Raw genomic sequence first — 20619 nt, forward strand, 5'->3', positions numbered from 1 at the left:
TGAGGCTCAAAGGCCCCAGGTTCAATCTCCAACAGAGCTGAGCAGTTCTCTGGTAAAAGTCAACTGAAAGAAAATAATAAGTCTTTCACAAGTTAGAAATGAAGAAGGTGCTTTGTTATAGATCACACACACACACACACACACACACACACACACACACACACACACACACACACACTTATACAATTTCTCATCTCACACATGTCTGAAGCTCAGAAAATGTTGGTGGATGGAGAATAGGTGGAGTTTAGGTCAGATTCAGATCTCATTTCGACTACCTCCTGGCTATGTGGCTTTAGACAGGTTACTTAACCTCTTGGAGTCTAGCTTTTACTCCTGCTGATTAAAGATTGTAACATCACCACCTCGTGGAGGTGTGCTGAGAGTCAATAAACACAGTGGAGGCCCAGGAGAGACGTTGTGAGTGTTCAGTATCACTATTCACTATTTTTGTACGCCAAGATATTTATGTGTGTTGGCCTCAGGCTAATTTGTTTTCTTTCCCCTGGGCCTTTATCTTCAATTTTTAAAATTTTTTTATTATCTTTATTTATTTATTGGATAGAGACAGTCAGAAATTGAGCTGAAGGGAGAGATAGAGAGGCAAAGAGACAGAGAGACGCCTGCAACCCTGCTTTACCACTTGCAAAGCTTTCCCCCTGCAGGTGGGGACTGGGGGCTCGAACCTGGGTCCTTGAGCATTGCAACATGTATGCGCAACCAGGTGCACCACCACCCGGCCCCCTTTATCTTCAATTTTAGAACAGAAAAGGAGTGGGAGATTTTACTCTGACAGCTGGCAGTGTCACAAGATGCCATCTAGAGCTAACTCTGAGGCTCAGTGATCCCACCTTGCTGGTACCCAGGTCCTCTGTGTTTCTGAGCTACCGCATACAAAAGAAACACCCACAGCCAGAGCTTAACACAAAGCCTTGCTGTGACCTGGGAAATGGCACAATGGGTAAAGGGCTGGGCTCTCAAGTATGGGACCATGAGTTCAACCTGTATCCCATGTGCCAAAGTGATGCTCTGGATATGTCTCATTCTCTCTTGCTTTCCTCTCTCTAGTAAGTAAACAAATCTAAGAAAAATGAAGAAAAGAAAAAATTATTTTATCATATTTTTGTTAAAATTCTTTTTGTTTTTGGATAGGAAAGAGAGAAACAGAGATGAGGGGAAGAAAAAGAGGGGGAGAGAAAGAAAGATACCTGCAGACCTGCTTCACCGCCTGTGAAAGGACCCCACGGTAGGTGGGGAGCTAGGGGCTTGAACTGGGATTCTTGTGCCGGTCCTTGCACTTTGTGCCATGTGCCCTACTACTCTGCTCCTTAAAATTCTTTTCTTTTTTTTCTTTCTTTCTTTTTGCCTCCAGGGTTATCACTGGAGTGCCTGTACTACGAATTCACTGCTCCTGGAGGTCTTCCCCCCCCCATTTTGTTGCTCTTGTTTATCATTCTTGTTATTACTTTTTTGTTGTTGTTGGGCAGGACAGAGAGAAATAGAGAGAGGAGGGGAAGACAGAGAGGGGAGAGATAGACACCTGCAGACCTGCTTCACTGCTTGTGAAGCAACCCCTTCCCACTGCAGGTGGAGAGCCAGGGCTCAACCTTTTACTGGTCCTTTCACTTTGTGCCATGTGTGCTTAAGCCACTGTGGTACCACCCAGCCCCCAAATTCCTTTTTCCAGCAGAGTTCTTTATTTGGGTTGGGCTGTGGCACAGCGTGCACACATTACCATGTATAATGACCCAGGTTCAAGCCTCGGCTCCCCACTTTTGGGTGTGTGTGTGGAATCTTCATAAGTGGTGAAGCAAGTCTATAGGTATCTCTCTCTCACTCTCTCTATCTCCCTCTCCTCTCTCAATTTCTCTCTGTATTATCAAAAAATAAAATAAAAATTTTTTAAATGGTCATAGGAACAGTGGATTTGTAGTACAGGCACCGAGCCCCAGAGATAACCATGGAGGCAAATAAATAAATAAATGAAAGCCAAAGATGTCCAAACAGTGCCAAGACCTAGCATTCACCCATCCTCCAAAGGATCAGTTTTCAGCTGTGATTTTCAAAAGCTGTCATCTTACCTTTTCGTAGCAAAGCCATGTGTATTCATGTGGCTGACAACTGGCACCTGTGGATGAAAGAGAAAATGTTGAGAAGACAGCACAAAAACCATCAAACAGTTCTCAAAGGACTGCAACTTCCATCACTTACTCTTTCACGAACTGTGTGCTCACTATTCACTGTCATGAGTTTAGAGTTTCCAGAAAGTATGGTTTAAAAAAATTTTTTAAATATTTATTTATTTATTCTCTTTTGTTGCCCTTGTTGTTTTATTGTTGTAGTAATTTATTTCATTATTGTTGGATAGGACAGAGAGAAATGGAGAGAGGAGAAGTCAGAGAGGGGGAGAGAAAGATACCTGCAGATCTGCTTCACCGCCTATGAAATAACCCCCCTGCAGGTGGGAAGCCGGGGGCTCGAACTGGGATTCTTTCATTGTGCTCTGTGTGCACTTAACCCACTGCGCTACCGCCCGACCCCCTATGGTTTTCTTGTTGCCTTTGTTGTAATTATTATTGTTGTTGTTGATGATGCTGTTATTGTTGGATAGTACAGAGAGAAATGGAGAGAGGAGGGGAAGACAGAGAGGGGGAGAGAAAGACAGACACCTGCAGACCTGCTTCATCACTGGTGAAGTGACTCCCCTGCAGGTGGGGACCCAGGGGCTTGAACCGGGATCCTTATGCCTGTCCATGAGCTTCGCGCCACCTGCGCTTAACCGGCAGCGCTACTGCCCAGCTACTTTTTTTCTTTTTTTGTAACATCTTCAAAGATGACTATCAGTAGTTCAGCCTTCTAGGTTAGCATGGTGCTTGCTGGGAAAATTATCACATAAGTTCTCTTTAGGTGCTCTGGGAGGTGGTGCAGTGGATAAAGCACTGGATTCTCAACCATGAGGTCCTGAGTTCAATCCCTGGCAACATATACCAGATGTCTGGTTCCTTCTCTGTCCTGTCTTTCTCACGAATTAATTCTAAAAAAAAAGTTCTTCGGAGTCGGGGCGGTAGCGCAGTGGGTTAAGTGCACGTGGCACAAAGCACAAGGACCAGCATAAGGATCCTGGTTCGAGCTCCCAGCTCCGGGAGTCGCTTCACAGGCAATGAAGCAGGTCTGCAGGTGACTGTCTTTCCCCCTCTCTGTCTTTCCCTCCTCTCTCCATTTCTTTCTGTCCTATCCAACAAAGATGACATCAATAATAACAATAATAACTAAAGCAACAATTAAAAAGGCAACAAAAGAGAAAATTAATAAATAAAAAGGTCTCTTTCGTGGTGGTGTGGATTGACCTGTCAATGTCCATGTCTAGAGGAGAAGCAATTACAGAAGCCAGACCTCCCACACCATAAAGATCTTTGGTCCATACTCCCAGAGGGATAAAGAATAGGGAAGCTGGGAGTCGGGCTGTAGCGCAGCGGGTTAAGCGCAGGTGGCGCAAAGCACAAGGACCGGCATAAGAATCCCGGTTTGAACCCCGGCTCCCCACCTGCAGGGGAGTCGCTTCACAGGCGGTGAAGCAGGTCTGCAGGTGTCTATCTTTCTCTCCCCCTCTCTGTCTTCCCCTCCTCTCTCCGTTTCTCTCTGTCTTATCCAACAATGATGACAACAACAATAATAACTACAACAATAAAAAAAAAGCAAGGGCAACAAAAGGGAATAAATAAATAAAATAAGATATTTAAAAAAATTTAAAAAAAAGAATAGGGAAGCTTCCAATGAAGGGGATGGAATATGGAACACTGGTGATGAGAATTGTATGGAACTGTACCCCTTTTATTCCACAATCCTGTCGATCATTATGAAAGCACCAATTTAAAAAAAAAAAAGTTCTTTTTGGCCAATAATATCAGCCCCATGACTTTTTTTTTTCTATTCTAAGTTTGGTCCATTGCTGATATAATTTTACCTTATTTTGGAGTCTCTGGTGGTAGTCATCTCTAAGAGGGGCATGACTTAGATTTCATTAGTTATTGAATTAATTAATTCAGTATACTGACATCCTCTAACAAGCCACTCAGGCATCAGGAGGTAATGCATCTAGTCGTGTGCCCACCTCAAATGCAGGATGCCCCTTGGTACCACAGGGGAACAACCACTGCTTCAGGGATGGTGGAGAAGTGCTCTGGTATCTCTCATTTTCTTTTCTTTTCTTTTTTTTTTAATGTTTTTTAAAGTATTAATTTATTTTCCCTTTTGTTACCCTTGTTGTTTTTTTATTGTTGTAGTTATTATTGATGTCGTCTTTGTTGGGTAGGACAGAGAGAAATGGAGAGAGGAGAGAAAGACAACCTCGACTCACAAACGGTGAAGCAATTCTGCAGTTGTCAATCTTCTGCTCTCCCTATCTCCCTCCCCCCTTCTCAAATTCTCTATTCTCTCTATCCTATCCAAAAAAACAAAAACAAAACAAACAGGAAAAATTGGCCTCTAGGAGCAGTGGATTCATAGCGCGGACACGAGCCCCAGGAGGCAAAAAACAAACGATTCTTCAACTAAAATATTTGCAAGATGTTCACAAGGCTCTTTCTTTGTGGCCTCCTGGACTTCTCGACATTTCCTATGACAAACTTTCACAGATAAAAGAGTACTACCACAGATAAATGTTGCTGTATAAATATTCAGCATGGGGAGTCAGAAGGTAGTGCAGTGGGTTAGCGCTCATGGCGCAAAGCGCTAGGACTGCTGTAAGGATCCCAGTTAGAGGCCAATTGACTAAAGGCATATTATCAGGTCAGCTATAAACTTTGACTTCTATTTTTAAAGATATTTATTACTTACTGGATATACACAGAGAAAATTGAGAGAAGAGTGGAGATAGAGAGGGAGAAAAAAAGATAGACATCTGAAGATCTGCTTCACTGCTGTGAAGCTTCCTTCCTGCAGGTGGGGAGCAGAGGCTTGAACCTGGATCCTTGTGTATCGTAAAATGTATGCTCAACCAGGTGCACCACGACCCAGCCCTTAAACTTGGACTTTTTGTTGACTTTTGAATGTTTACATATTTACATACTAGCACACGTTTTACGATACACAAGGAACAAGTTAAGAATACATAGCGCCAAGTGCAAGGATCCTAGTTCAAGCTCCCCCCTACCCCTTATGCGGTCAATTCACAAGTGATGAAATAGGTCTACAGGCTTTTTTTCCTCCCTCTCCCTCTTTATCTTCCCCTCCCCTTCCAATTTCTCTGTCCTAGCAAAAAAAAAAAAAAAAAAATCAAAGAAGAAGAAGAAGAAGAAAAGGAGCAGTGGATTTGTAGTGCAGGCACGAGCTTCAGCGATAACCCTGGAGGGAAAAAAAATTGCAGTGTAGACTTCACTTTTTTTTTTGATACTTCACTTTTAAGTTATATTCTCCTATGATTTTATTTATCTATTAGTTATGTTCTCATTTGCTGCTAGGAATCAAACCCAGGGGCCCATGTAAACACTACCACAGGGCCACCTCCCAAGTCACTGCCACTTTTATATGTTCATTCACTTATTCACTTATTTATTTATTCCCTTTTGTTGTCCTTGTTGTTTTATTGTTGTAGTTATTATTGATGTTGTCGTTGGCTAGGACAGAGAGAAATGGAGAAAGGAGGGGAAGCAGTGGCGGTTTATATCCAATAAATAAAGTTAACTTTTAAAAATCATTAAAAATATATTTATATCTATTTTCTGGGACTGGGTGGTAGCATACCTGGTTGAACTCGCAAAGCTTTCCCCTTGCAGGTGGGGAACTGAGACTCAAACCCGGGTCCTTGTGCATTGTGAAGCAGGGCTGCAGGTGTCTCCCTGTCTCTCTCCCTCTCTATCTCCTTTTCTCCTCTCAATTTCTGACTGTCTCTATCCAACAAATAAAGGTAGTTAAGTAAAATTTTTAAAAAGGGGCCAGGTGGTGGTGAACCTGGTTGAGTGTACAAGTTATAATGCATAAGAACCCGGGTTCAAGCTCCCAGTCCCCACCTGCAGGAAGAAAGTTTTGTGAGTAGTGAAGCAGTGCTGCAGTGCTGCAGGTCTCTCTCTTCCCCTCCCTCTCTCTTGATTTTGGCTGTTTCTATCAAGTAAATAAAGATAATAACTAAAAAAAAATTTTAAGTTTTTTAAAAATTGGGGCTGGGTAGTGGCACGAAGCAGGTCTGTAGGTGTCTCTCTGTCTTTCTCCCTATCTCTCGCCCCCTCCTCTCTTGATTCCTGGCTGTCTCTATCCAATAAGTAAAGATAATACAAAAAATTTAAAAAAACACTTAAAAAGTTTTTAAAAATCTATTTTCTGTAAATAACCTTCTATTTTAAAAACCAAGTTGATCCTTCTGCAAAGGGACTTCTGAACTTGATGTTTTGACTGAAGATGGCAGCAGATAAAGAATAATAACCTTCAGAAATCAGCAAGATGGCAGAGACAGTTGGTGGGTGGGAGGCTCTTCTTCTTCTAGCGTTTGCCCTTCTTCCGTAGCCAGTCAACAGCATCAGGTTGAGCCTGATGTAAAGTTTCGAGACCTCCTTTGAATCTGGAGAGGTGGCAGTCGTTGACTATGTGGGTCATAGTCTGTCTGTAGCCGCAGGGGCAGTTCAGGTCGTCTCTGGCTCCCCAGCGATGGAACATAGCGGCGCACCAGCCATGGCCTGTTCGATAGCGATTGAGGAGGGCCCAATCATAACAAGCTAGGTCAAAGCCGGGTTGACGCTTGCAGGGGTCTGTGATGAGGTGTTTGTTCTTTACCTCAACTGACTGCCAGCTCTGTTTCCAAGAGACTGGAACAGAGAAGTTCAGTGTAGGCGTAGGGGACCAGATTGGGTGACGAGACGTCAAGCGTTGAACAGGGTGGGCAAAGATATCCACGTATATTGGCAGGTCCAGTCGAGCGTAGACGTGGGAAATGAACTTAGATGATGCTGCATCCCGACGAATATCTGGCGGGGCGATGTTGCTAAGAACTGGCAGCCATGGAACCGGGGTGGAACGGATGGTTCCAGAAATTATCCTCATGGAGGAATATAATTTGGAATTGACCAAGTGGACATGGGGGCTATGGAACCATACTGGGGCACAGTATTCTGCAGTGGAATAGCATAATGCCAAAGATGATGATCGTAGTGTGGAAGCGCTCGCGCCCCATGAGGAGCTGGCCAGTCTTGCAATGATGTTATTCCTCGCGCCCACCTTTGCTGCAGTTTTTATGAGATGTTTGTGAAATGACAGAGTGCGATTGAGAGTAACGCCAAGATAGACTGGCTGGGCTTCATGCCGGATTCTCGTATAGCCAAGCTGCACATTAAGCTCACGCGAGGCCGAGGCATGGTGTAGATGGAAAACAGATGATACTGTTTTTGCAGTGCTAGGGATTAGTCGCCATTTTTTACAGTAATCAGATATCAGAGACATGTCTTTCGTGAGTGTTTCCTCGAGGATGTCTAACTTTGATGCCTGAGTTGCTCAGCAGATGTCATCGGCGTAGATGAACTTCCTTGAAGAAGTTTCTGGGAGGTCATTGATGTAAATATTGAATAGCGTAGGAGCCAGAACAGAGCCCTGGGGGAGGCCACTTGAGACAAGTCTCCATCTGCTAGACTTGTCACCCAGATGCACCCGGAATCTTCTGTTTTGGAGAAGAAACGATATAGTGTTGGCCACCCATGGAGGCAGGCATCTTGAGATCTTGACTAGGAGACCACGGTGCCAGACTGTGTCATAGGCTGCTGTGAGATCAACAAAGACAGCACCCGTCTTTAAATTCTTCTGGAATCCATTTTCAATGTAAGTTGAGAGGGCCAGGGCTTGTTCGCAGGTAGATCTTCCTGGGCGGAAACCAGCCTGGGCAGGTGATAGGAATTTCTCTGTAAGATGAGAAATATGTGACAGAAGCAGCCTCTCAAGGAGTTTGTACCACACGGAAAGGAGAGAAATTGGTCTATAGCTGGCGGCCAGTGTTGGGTCTTTCTTTGGTTTCAAAACCGCTATTATCTTCGCACGACGCCAAACTTTGGGCATAGACTCAGATTCCAAGATGTGGGACAGGAATGAAGCGAGCCACTTCTTTGCCAGGGACCCAGGTTAAGAATGAGTTCTGGGGTGATGTTATCATAGCCAGCAGCTCTTCCCGGTTTAACCCTCTTCAAAGCGTCTTCCAGTTCAGACAGTGTAAAGGGAGAGAGTTTTGGAGATGGACAAGATAACCGGAAGTGGGATGACCACTCATGGGAAATTTCTCTTTTCCAGACTGGGTCGATCTTAGCACGTCCAACTTGAGTTAGGTGACTGGCCACTGAGTTTGGAGATACGGGAGGATGGGAGACGGGAGGGGGTTGGCTACCGGCACCCAGTCTGTGAAGAAGCTTCCAGGCCTTCCTACTTGAGTGGGTGAAGTTCAGACTTTCCGTGAGTTGTTGCCAGCGGGCTTGGCGTGCTGCATCCAGGGAGGCAATGAGATGGTCAGCCACATCTGGTCGCCCGACTCATCATACTGCTTTAGTAGTTGCTCGCATTCAGCATCAAGACAAGGCGTATAGTTAGCACATCTCCCACGAGGAATGGCTTGGGAAGCTGCTTTGAAGATGGCTTGGCGGAAGCGCCTGTAGGAATCTTCAGAGGGGATAGAGTTAATTGGAATTGCAGGAATAGATTTGTTGGTAAGATCACTGAACAGACGCCAGTTTGCTTTCCGAAAGTTCCATCTTAGTTTCTCCGAGCACAGAATCAGTGGGAGCTGGAGACCAATGTGGATGATAGCTGGGCGGTGATGACTGTGCAGGAAGATCTTGAGAACTTGTCTCATAGCGGGAAAGGCTTGGCCGTTGACTGTGCTAATCCAGCACAGGTCGGGTGACGAGTCTTTATTCCATCTAGCACTGTGAAAAGAGCCTGGCTGTTTGGGATCGTATAATAGGGAGAGGTCATTCGCTGAAGCCCAGTCGGCAAAGATAGAGCCGTCAGCACGAGTGGAGGAATATCCCCAGTCTTGCTGATGACTATTAAAGTCTCCAACGTAAACGGCTGGGTGATTCGGGCTAGGCAGGACCTCGTTATCCCATGAGGCACTGGGAGGCTTATATAGGTTGACGAGCTGAATAGTTCCAACAGTAATGGAGTCGTAGAAGGTCGAAGAGGCCGTATGGTAAACGTCCGCAAGACACGATTTGGCGTAGATGGCTCGGCCATGTTTAGGATGGAGATTATAGCATATTAAATCAAATCCACTGATGGTGAATCGAGCAGCTTCATTGACTGCTATATGTGTTTCTTGTAGGCAGATAACATCTGCCTGATGCTGAATCGCCAATTGACCAATAAGAACGCGTTTGGCAAAGGACAGCCCCTCAACATTAAGTTGGAGGACTCGAAGAGCAGGACCAACAGCTTGAAAGCTTGCAGGAGCTGCTTGTTGCTGGCTTTGAAAGTGACTGGGATCCATGTGGATTCAGTCGGCTAGGAAGGATCGTCAGTTTCCCCAATGAATGGGTACTCACGAGATGCACCACGGGAAGGTCGATCCAATGGGAGGCTCTCAAGAAAACAGAGTGTTGTAGCACCCCCAGGGGCCCTTTGTAAACCAAAGTGTTGTGAGGTCTTGTTGGCAGTGATCTAAGGAAGCTCTTAGGGGCCGGGTGGTGGCACACCTGGTTGAGTGCACCTACTACAATGTGCAAGGACCTGGGTTTGAGCCTCTGGTCCCCATGTACAGGAGGATAGCTTTACGAGTGGTGAAGCAGAGTTGCAGGTGTCTCTCTTTTCCTTTCTATCTCCCCCTTGCCTCTTGATTTCTGGCTATCTCTAACCAATAAATAAAGATAATTCTAAAAAGATTTTAAAGGAAGAACTTGAAGAAGAATTTGATTCAAGTCTCTGATTCACTGCAAACAAATAGCTACAATGTGCCTTTTCTTTTTTCTTTTGCCTCCAGAGTTATTGCTGGGGTTCCGTGCCTGTACTACAAATTCACTGCTCCTGGAGGCTATTTTTCCCCTTTTGTTGCCCTTGTTATTATTATTGGATGGGACAGAGAGAAATGGAGAGAGGAGAGGAAGACAGAGAGGGGGAGAGAAAAATAGACACCTGCAGACCTGCTTCACCACCTGTGAAGCGACTCCCCTGCAGGTAGGGAGCCAGGGGCTCCAACCGGGAGCCTTATGCCAGTCCTTGCGCTTTGCACTATGTGTGCTTAACCTGCTGCACGACCGCCTGGCCCCTCACTTTTCTTTTTTCTGTGATAAGAGACTGGATACCAACTTCCCCTCAGCCCGCCCCCACCCCCGCACCTGAAAAAGCAATGAGTCAACACAGCACAGTATTTAGGATTTTTCTTCCTCTTTTTAAAAAAAAATTATTTATTTATTCTCTTTTGTTGCCCTTGTTGTTTTATTGTTGTAGTTGATGTCATCGTTGTTGGATAGGACAAGGAGAAATGGAGAGAGGAGGGGAAGAGAAAGATAGACACCTGCAGATCTGCTTCACTGCTTGTGAAGCGACTCCCCTACAGGTGGGGAGCCAGGGGCTCAAACTGAGATTCTTATGCCAGTCCTTGCGCTTTGCACCACATGCGCTTAAACCGCTGCGCTACTGCCAAACTCCCCCCAAGCCAAGTCTTACCGTGTGTTTTCTCTTTATTTGCTAACTTCCACTATGAGTGAGTTCACCCGGTACTTGTCCTTCCTTCTCTTTCGGTTTTAGGTCTCTGTGCATTCGTTCCTCATTTGAAATCACAAGCATTCAGTTATGTTCTTGAGACAATGTAAGCCTAGAATACTCTTCAGCCGCATGCCCCCTGACATCTTTTTGAAGAAAGACCATCCAGTTCCACAGAGAGAACGAGGGGGAAGGCTAGAAGGATCCTCGGGTATATCACTAACTTAATTTGTATTTATTTATTTATATATTTATTTTTAATATTTTAAAAATATTTATTTATTCCCTTTTGTTGCCCTTGTTTTTTTATTGTTGTAGTTATTATTTTTATTGATGCCATTGTTGTTGGATAGGACAGTGGAGAGAGGAAAGGAAGACATAGGGGGGAGAGAAAGACACCTGCAGACCTGCTTCATCGCTTCGACTCCCCTGCAGGTGAGGAGCCATGGGCTCGAACCCAGATCCTTAAGCCGGTCCTTGCGCTTTGCGTCACGTGCACTTAACCTGCTGCGCTATGCCCGAATCCCAACTTAATTTGTTTTTATATTTATGTATTTATTTTCTCTTTTGTTGCCCTTATTGTTGTTGTTGTTGTTGTTGTTGTTGTTATTGATGTCATCGTTGTTGGATAGGACAGAGAGAAATGGAGAGAGGAGGGGAAGACAGAAAGGGAGAGAGAAAGACAGACACTTGCAGACCTGCTTCATCGCCTGTGCATGTGGGGAGCCGGGGGTTTGAACTGGGATCCTTACTCTGGTCCTTGCGCTTCACGCCACGTGTGCTTAACCCACGGCGCTACTGCCCGACTCCCGCTAAGTTAATTTTTAAAACTTTCCCTTAATTTTTTTTTTCCTACCAGGGTTATCTCTAGGGCTCAGTGCCTGCCAAACTCCACTCGTCCCATTGGCTTCTTTTTTTGTTCTTTTTTTTTTAAGCCTCCAGAGCTGTCGCTGAGCATCAGCACTACGAATCCACTGCTCCTGGCAGCCATTTTTTCCATTTGTATTGGATAGAGGCAGAGAGAAATTGAGAGGGGAGGGAGAGATAAAGAAGGAAAGAGACAGAGAGACACCTGCAGGGCTGCTTCACCACTCGTGAAGCGATCCCCCCCTTCAGGTGGGGAGCCAGGGGCTTCAATCTGGATCTTTGCACAGGCCCTTGCGCTTAGTACTATGTGCGCTTAACTGGGTAAGCCACCGCTTACTCCATCCTTTTTTATTTATTTTTACCTCCAAGGTTATTGCTGGGGCTCAGTGCTGCACCATGAATCCAGGGCTCCTGGAGGCCATCTTTCCCCCTCTTTTGTAGCCTTGTTGTGGTTATTGTTGTTGTCCTTCGTTGGTGGATAGGACAGAGAGAAATGGAGAGAGGAGGGGAAGACAGAGAGGGGAGAGAGAAAAATAGACACCTGCTTCACCGCCTGTGAAGGGCCTCCCCTACAGGTGGGGAGCTGGGGGCTCTCCTTACGCCTGTCTTTGCGCTTTGTGCCACATGCACTTAACCCACTGCACTACCGCCCGACTCACCCCTACCCCCGTTTTTAAATAGAGGGTGAAACAGAGAAAGAGGAAGAGAAACACAACATTGCCCTACCACTTATAAGAATTCCTAGGTGTATATATTATGACTTCCATTTTTTCAGATAAGAGCACTGTAGTTCAGAGAGGTTTGGCGATTGCTCAGATTCACACAGCTGTTAAATAGAAGAACAAGGATTTGAAGTAAGGGCTCTCCAACTTGAAAGCCAATCTTATTATTTTTTTAATATTTATTTATTTATTCCTTTTTGTTGCCCTTGTTTTATTGTTGTAGTTATTTTGTTGTTGTTATTGATATCATTGTTGTTGGATAGGACAGAGAGAAATGGAGAGAGGAGGGGAAGACATAGAGGAGGAGAGACAGACACCTGCAAATCTGCTTCATTGCCTGTGAAGCGGCTCCCCTGCAGGTTTGGAGCCAGGGGCTAGAACCAGAATCCTTATGCTGGTCCTTTCGCTTTGCACCATGTGTGCTTAACCTGCTGTGCTATAGTCTGACTCCCAAAAGCCAATCTTCTTTAATCACAAGGTTTTCTGAAACTTTTGAAGGGTCAGTCTGGCTATTCACAAAGGCAGCTCATATGTAAGGCTGCTGGCTTTCCTGAATGTTTCATCACTGTAAGTACAGGCAGGCTTTATTTTTTCTCTTAGCACATGTACAATTCCACTATTTCCAGGAAAACTTAAAATGTCAAACGGAGAAAGAAAGAAGGAGGAGGAGGAGGAGCAGGAGGAGGAAGACCACCACCCTACCATCCCCAGAGCTCCCCCTGGTGCCTTGGTGCTCCTGTGGAGGTCAGGATTTATGGGGTCTCACACATGACAAAGTTTGAACTCTAGCAGGTGAGCTAACTCCCACCTCCCAAGCAAACTTCACTGCATGGTACTTTTTTTTTTGCCACCAGGATTATCACTGGGGCTCCATGTTCCTGGTGGCTATTTTTCATTTTTATTGAATAGAACAGAGAGAAATTAAGAGGGGAGGGGAGATAGACAGATAGATAGGGAGAGAGAGATATGCAGATCTGATTCACCGCTTGTGAGGCAACTCCCTTCCACCAACCACCTCTGCAGTTGGGGTTCTGGGAGCTTGAACTGGAACCCTTGCACTTCATACTATGTGTGCTTAACCCTGTGCACCACTGCCCACCCCCACCTCCCACCCCAGTACTGCTTTTTGTACATGTTGAAGGTATGTGGTTCCCCAGCACTGAGCAAGTCTATCAGCATCATTTTTCCAAAAGCATGTGTTCACTGTGTCTGATAATTTTTGCAGTGCTCAGACTTTTTCATTATAACTCTTTGATGGTGATCTGCTATGAATGATGTCAAAAAAAAAAAAAGATTTTCAGGGCTGGGTGGTATAGGGAGAAGTTTCATGAGTGGTGAAGCAGTGCTGTTTCACTATTTCCTCCTTCCCTCTCAATTTCTCTCTATCCTATCAAGTAAAAGAAAAAGGGGGGAAAGTGATTAATAGAAAAAGATCACTGATCACAGCAAATGGGGAGATAGTTCAGCTTTGTAAAATACAGGACTCGCTGCCTGAGGTTCCTAGTTCGATCCCCAGAGCTGCATGTTCCAGAGTACTTCTCTGTCTTCTCTCTATGTCTCATGTGAAACTCTGTCACACAGGGAATACATAAAGGAAATCATTACCAGAAAAGACCTAGAATTGCCAAAAACAATCTTGAGAAAAAAGAACAGAACCAGAGGCACCACACTCCCAGATCTCAAATTGTATAATAGGGCCATTGTCATCAAAACTGCTTGGTACTGGAACATGAATAGACATACTGAGCAGTGAAATAGAATTGAGAGCCCAGAAGTAAGCCCCCAAACCTATGGACATCTAATCTTTGACAAAGGTGCCCAGACTATTAAATGGGGAAAGCAGAGTCTCTTCAACAAATGGTGTTGGAAACAATGGGTTGAAACATACAGAAGAATGAAACTGAACCACTATATTTCACCAAATAAAAAAGTAAATCCAAGTGGATCAAGGACTTGGATTTTAGACCACAAACCATCAGATATTAGAGGAAAATATTGGCAGAACTCTTTTCTGCATAAATTTTAAAGATCTTCAATGAAACGAATCCAATTACAAAGAAGACTAAGACAAGCATAAACCTATGGGACTACATAAAATTAAAAAACTTCTGCACAGCTAAAGAAACTACTACCCAAACCAAGAATGGGAGAAGATCCTCACAGAATGGGAGAAGATCTTTACATGCCATACATCAGACAAGAGGCTAATAACCAGAATATATAAAGAACTTGCAAATATCAACAAGACAACAAATAACCCCATACAAAAATGGGGGGAAGACTTGGACAGAATATTCACCACAGAAGAGATCCAAAAGGCTGAGAAACACATGAAAAAATGCTCCAAGTCTCTGATTGTCAGAGAAATGCAAATCAAGACAACAATGAGATACCACTTCACTCCTGTGAGAATGTCATACATCAGAAAAGGTAACAGCAGTCAACGCTGGAGAGGGTGTGGCATCAAAGGAACCCTCCTGCACTGCTGGTGGGAATGTAAATTGGTCCAAACGCTGTGGAGAACAGTCTGGAGAACTCTCAGAAGGCTAGAAATGGACCTACCCTATGATCCTGCAATTCCTTTCCTGGGAATATATCCTAAGGAACCCAACATACTCATCCAAAAAGATCTGTGTACACATATGTTCTTGGCAGCACAATTTGTCATAGCCAAAACCTGGAAGCAACCCAGGTGTCTAACAACAGATGAGTGGCTGAGCAAGTAGTGGTATATATACACAATGGAATACTACTCAGCTATTGAAAGTGGTGACTTCACCGTTTTCAGCCGATCTTGGATGGATCTTGAGAAATTCATGTTAAGTGAAATAAGTCAGAAACAGAATGATGAGTATGGGATGATCTCACTCTCAGGCAGAAGTTGAAAAACAAGATCAGAAACGAAATAGAATCTGAACTGGAATTGGTGTATTCCACCAAAGTAAAAGAGTCTTGGGTGGGTGGGTGCAGAGAATACAGATCCGAGAAGGATGACAGACCTAGTGGGGGTTGTATTGTTATATGGAAAACTGGGAAATTGTATGTATGTACAAACTATTGTATTTACTGTTGAATGTAAAACATTAATTCCCCAATAAAGAAATTTTTTAAAATCATGTTAAGTGAAATAAGTCAGAAATGGAAGGATGAATATGGGATGATCTCACTCTCAGGCTGAAGTTGAAAAACAAGATCAGAAGAGAAAACACAAGTAGAACCTGAACTGGAATTGGTGTATTGCACCAAGCGGGTGGGGGTGAGAATACAGGTCCAAAAAGGATGACAGAGGACCTAGTGGGTGTTGTATTGTTATATGGAAAACTGGGAAATGTTATGTATGTACAAACTGTTGTATTTACTGTCAAATGTAAAACATTAATTTCCCAATAAAGAAGATATATATATATATATATATATATATATATATATATATATATATATATATATATGAAATCATTAAAAAATTTGGGAGGGGGGTGGAGCTGGGCAGTAGTGTAGTGGGTTAAGCGCACATGGTGCAAAGCGCAAGGACTGGCATAAAGATCCCATTTTGAGCCCCCAGCTCCCTACCTGCAGGGGGTCACTTCACAAGCGGTGAAGCAGGTCTGCAGGTGTCTTTCTCTCCTCCTTTCTGTCTTCCCCTCCTCTCTCGATTTCTACCTGTCCTATCCAACAACAACAGATATGACAACAATCACAATAACAACCACAACAAGTGCAACAACTAGGGCAACAAAATGGGGAAAATGGCCTCCAGGAGCAGTGGGTTCATAGTGCAGGCACCGAGCCCCAGTGATAACCCTGGAGGCAAAAATTTAAAAAAATGGGGGGGACCAGACAGTGGTGCACTGGGTTAAACACACATAGTACAAAGCACAAAGACCAGCACAAGGATCCCAATTAAGCCCCCAACTTCCCACCTGCAGGGGGGAGGTCACTTCACAACTGGTGAAGCAGGATTATTGCTGGAGCTCAGTGACTACACAATGAACCCACTGCTCCTGGCAGTCATTCCCCCCCCCCATTTTATTGGATAGGACAGAGAGAAATTGAAGGGAGGGACAGAGAAAGATAGGGGGAGGTAGATAGGAAGGGGATGGAGGGTCCAGGCAGTGGTGCACTTGGTTAAGTGCATACATTACAATGCACAAGGATGCAGGTTTAAGCCCCTGGTCTCCACCTGTAGGGGGAAAGCTTCACAAGTGGTGAAGCAGGTCTGCAGGGTCTCTCTGTCTCTCTCCATTTCTATCTCTCCCATCTCTCTCAATTTCTGTCTCTATCCAATAATAAATAAATAAATATTAAAAAAAAAAAAGGAAAGGGATGGAGGGGATTGCTTTGGGGTCCTGGTGCATGGTAGAAAAGGATCCAAGTTGGAGGTGATAGGGATGAAAGTATTTTGCAGATATCTATCATGGGGAGATGAGAAATTGTATCCATATGTCAACAATAAACCCTGAAGGCTCCAGTAAAGGATTACATAAAAAAAAAAAAAAAAAAAAGAGGAGGCTAGCTCAATGGGTCAAGCACACACCTTGTCATGGATGAGGCCCTGGGTTTGAGTCCCAGCACCAAATGAACACCATGGACAGCATCAAAGACTTCTTTTTTTTTTTTTTTTTTTTGCCTCCAGGGTTATCGCTGGAGCTCGGTGCCTGCACTATGAATCCACTGCTCCTGGAGGCTATTTTTTCCTTTTTGTTGTCCTTGTTGTTTTATAGTTGTTGTGGTTATTATTGTTGTTGTTACTGATGTCATTGTTGTTGGATAGGACAGAGAGAAATCGAGAAAGGAGGGCAAGAAAGAGATGAAGAGAGAAAGATAGATACATACAGACCTACTTTACCACTTGTGATGGGACGCCCCTGCAGTCGGGGAGCTGGGGGCTTGAACCGGGATCCTTGTGCCGGTCCTGTGCTTTGCGCCATGTAGCTTAACCTGCTGCACTACCGCCCGGCCCCCTACACCAGTGAATTATAAGGATGGTAGAGCAGTGCTTTGGTGTCTGTCTCTCTCTCTTAGGCCTGTCTCTCTGTTTCTCTCTATATATAGAATCAGCTGATTAGGCTGGAAAGACTGCTCAGTGGTATCACACATGGGTAACACCCTCAGCTCATTCCCTAGTTCCACAAAGACGAAAATCAATGGAACTGGCGAGTTGCCTGGCAGCCAGTGTGGGGAAGAGGCACTCCCTGGACATGGCATTGGGTGATGCCAGCTTCAAGTAGGTGAAGGAAGAAGGTTGAAGTCCCAGGGCTTGTGATTAGGAAGAAAAGGCGAACTAAGGAGCCGCCTAGGCAGTGGTGCCCCTGGTTAAGTGCACATAGTACTAAGCACAAATGCCCAGATAAGGATCTGGGTTCAAGCCCCCTGGCTCCCCTCCTGCAGTGGGGACACTTCACAAGTGGTGAAGCAGGTCTGCAGGTGTTTATCTTTCTCCCTTTCTGTCTCCCACTCATCTTTCAATTTCTCTCTATCCTACCTAGAAAAGTGGGGGGAAATGGCCTCCAGGAGCAGTGGATTCGTAGTGCCAGCACTGAGCCCCAGCGATAACCTTGGAGGCAAAACAAAAAAAGAGAATTAAAAAAAAAAGAAGAAGAAAGGAGAGAAGTGGAGTGGAGGGGAAAGAAGAGTAGAGCAGATGGAAGGAGAGGGAAGAAGAGGGAAGGAGAGGGAAGGGGAGGGGAGGGGAGGGAAGGGGAGGGGAGGGAAGGGGAGGGGAGGGGAGGGGAGGGGAGAGGAGAGGAGAGGAGAGGAGAAGGAAGGGAAGGGAAAGGGAGGGGAGGAGAGGGGAGGGGAGGGGAGGGGAAGGAAGGGAAAGGAGAACTGAGGGAACTGATCTGGACCCAAGTTTAAGATTGGTCCTTGAAGATCCTGCACAGAGAATTGTTTATTACTGGATGCCAAGGAATTTGGGCCTGTGTCCAAGTCTGGAAGGAATGTTCTAAGACCTGGCAGTGGCTGATGGGATTAGGTCTATCTTGAAGGAAAGGCAAAAGGAGAAAGGGCTCTTTAGAAAAACAGTCCAGAAATCAGAGCCCCAAAGTTTTCCTCAGCATGTCCTCTCTGCTCTCAGTATTACTAAATTGAGAAGGAATCTAAAACCTCCACCGGTCTATGATTGACTAATCATGTCTGCCACAGGTTCAGGTAGGTAGGACTAGCAGAGACACACCGGGAATCAAGAAGAAACATAGGAGAGAGGGTTCCACAAAGGTACTGCTGGGTGACTTAAACCTGGTACAGTATGTACCTTAGGGGAAATACTTTGTCACACACAGAACTGACTTTAATTATTCTTCAGTCTCATTTTTTAGTTGTATAGTCTTAGTATTTGCAAGACCCAACCTGTAAAATGGGACTGCTCTGAAGATCAAATTAAATAGCAGGGGGTGATGGCGTGCTTGGGTGAGCACCTGCCCATTATTACCATGCGAGAGGACCCAGGTTCAAGTCCCCATCCCCAGCTATGGGAGGTGGAAAGCAGCTTCACAAGTGATGAAGCACTGCTGTAGGTATCTCTCTCTCTTTCTCTCTTTAAAAATTTTTATATTTATTTATTTTCCCTTGTTTTTTATTGTTGTAGCTATTATTGCTGTTGTTATTGATGTTGTCATTGTTTGATAGGACAGAGAGAAATGGAGAGGAGGGAAAGACAGAGAGGGGGACAGAAAGATAGACACCTGCAGACCAGCTTCACTGCTTGTGAAGCGACTCCCCTGCAGGTGGAGAGCTGGGGCTCGAACTGGGATCCTTAACCAGCCAGGTGTGTCTCTTTATCTCCCCTTTCCCTCTCAATTTATGTCTCTATCTCAAAAAGAAAAAAAAATTAATTTAATTTTTCATTATCTTTATTTGATTGATAGAGGCAGCCAGAAATCAAGAGGAAAGGGGATATAGAGGTCGAGAGACACCTGCAAGACTGCTTCACCACTCGCAAAGCTTTTCCCCTGCAGGTGGGGGCTGAGGGCTTGAACCTGGGTCCTTGAACATAGCCAAAAAAATTTAAAAAGGAATAATAACAACAATAATAATAATGGCCACCAGGAGTGCATGATTTATAGTGCATGCACTGAGCCCTGGTGGCAATTAAAACAAAACAGAACAAAAAGACACAAATTAAATAGCACAGGGGCTACAAATGTAGCACAGTGATGGAACACATGCTTCACAGGTCTGAGCCCCGGAGTTCAGACTCCAGAACCAAGCAATAAGTAAATACCCCATAATAATGTTGAATAGCATATTCCACTCTACTAGTAATTTCTACATACAAGGCATTGCTCTAAGACCTTTGTGCACATTGACTCTCAGTTCTCAAAGCAACCCGAGATGGTTACTGTGTCCAGTGCACTGATAAGAAAAGTAAAACAAGGTTCAGAAACCTGCCAAGGCTAACACAATTCATGAATGGTGGGCCAGGACTCACATCCAAGCAATTCTGACTCTCAGTCCACATCCTGAACCACCTCAAAAGCTGCTCCAGCCAAGCACGTTTCACTGTTAATCGTGATCACCGTGTACTGAGCAACTGAGCTAAGACAGGTGACTTGACTTAATTTTCTGAGACCTGCACATGCAGAAAACACACTTAACAGAGAACTGTGTCTTAAGATATTGAGTCTTTCACAGGATAAGAGCAGGTGTTTACCTGGAAAAAAGAGAAAGCAGAACAGCATTGGGATGGGGAAATCTGGCCTCTTATGAAGCATCACTAGCCGCTTTGTTTTTTGTGGAAACAGCAAAGGTTTACTCAGACTCCAGCAAAATCCACAGGCTGGACTATTGGGTGAAGCACACAAGTTTGTAGAGGAGCCATTCTATCTTTCCCCATGTTGGAATGAGGCATTTTTCACAGGAAGGTTCTAGATCAAGGGTCAACAACTACTATCTCTGGGTAAAATCCTGTCCATTATTGAAATTTGTAAGTAAAATTGGGGGTGGGCAGTGGTGCATCTGATAGACCATACACACTACCAGGCACAAAGACCCTGGTTCAGGTCTCTGGTCCGCACTTGTAGGTGGGGGGGGGGGGGGAGCTACTAGTGGTGAAGCAGTGCTGAATATATCTCTCTTTATCTCTTCCTCACTATTTCTCTCTCCCCTCTTAATTTCTCTCTCTTTAAAAAAAAAAAAAGCCAGAATAGTGGATTTGTTGTGCAGGCACTAAGCCCCAGTGATAACCCTGGCTGCAAATAAATAAATAAATAGGGCAGGGGTAGATAGTAGCATAATGGTTATGTAAAGAGGCTCTCATGCCTGATGCTCCTAATTCCCAGGTTCAATTCCCCATCTCACCAAGAGCCATAAGCCAGAGTTGAGCAGTGCTCTGGTAAAAATAAAAATAAAAATAATGGGAGTCGGG

At 44.6% G+C, this 20619-nt stretch overlaps 1 protein-coding gene across 7 annotated transcripts in view; it reads right to left on the reverse strand.

Moving 5' to 3' along the window:
* Positions 1-20619, reverse strand: part of GLT8D2 (glycosyltransferase 8 domain containing 2) — a 91910-nt gene that overhangs the window by 43295 nt on the left and 27996 nt on the right. For 4 of the 7 annotated variants that reach the window (XM_060194312.1, XM_060194310.1, XM_060194313.1 and 1 more), the window contains one exon: positions 2082-2128. In XM_060194312.1, coding sequence (XP_060050295.1) covers positions 2082-2100 — 19 coding nt within the window. In that variant the 5' untranslated portion in view covers positions 2101-2128. Of the gene's footprint in view, positions 1-2081; positions 2129-11894; positions 11999-20619 lie in introns of all 7 variants that reach the window. The other 3 variants (XM_060194308.1, XM_060194311.1, XM_060194307.1) reach the window with 1 other exon arrangement.

Source organism: Erinaceus europaeus, chromosome 7, assembly GCF_950295315.1.
Source record: "Erinaceus europaeus chromosome 7, mEriEur2.1, whole genome shotgun sequence".
NCBI lineage: Eukaryota > Metazoa > Chordata > Mammalia > Eulipotyphla > Erinaceidae > Erinaceus > Erinaceus europaeus.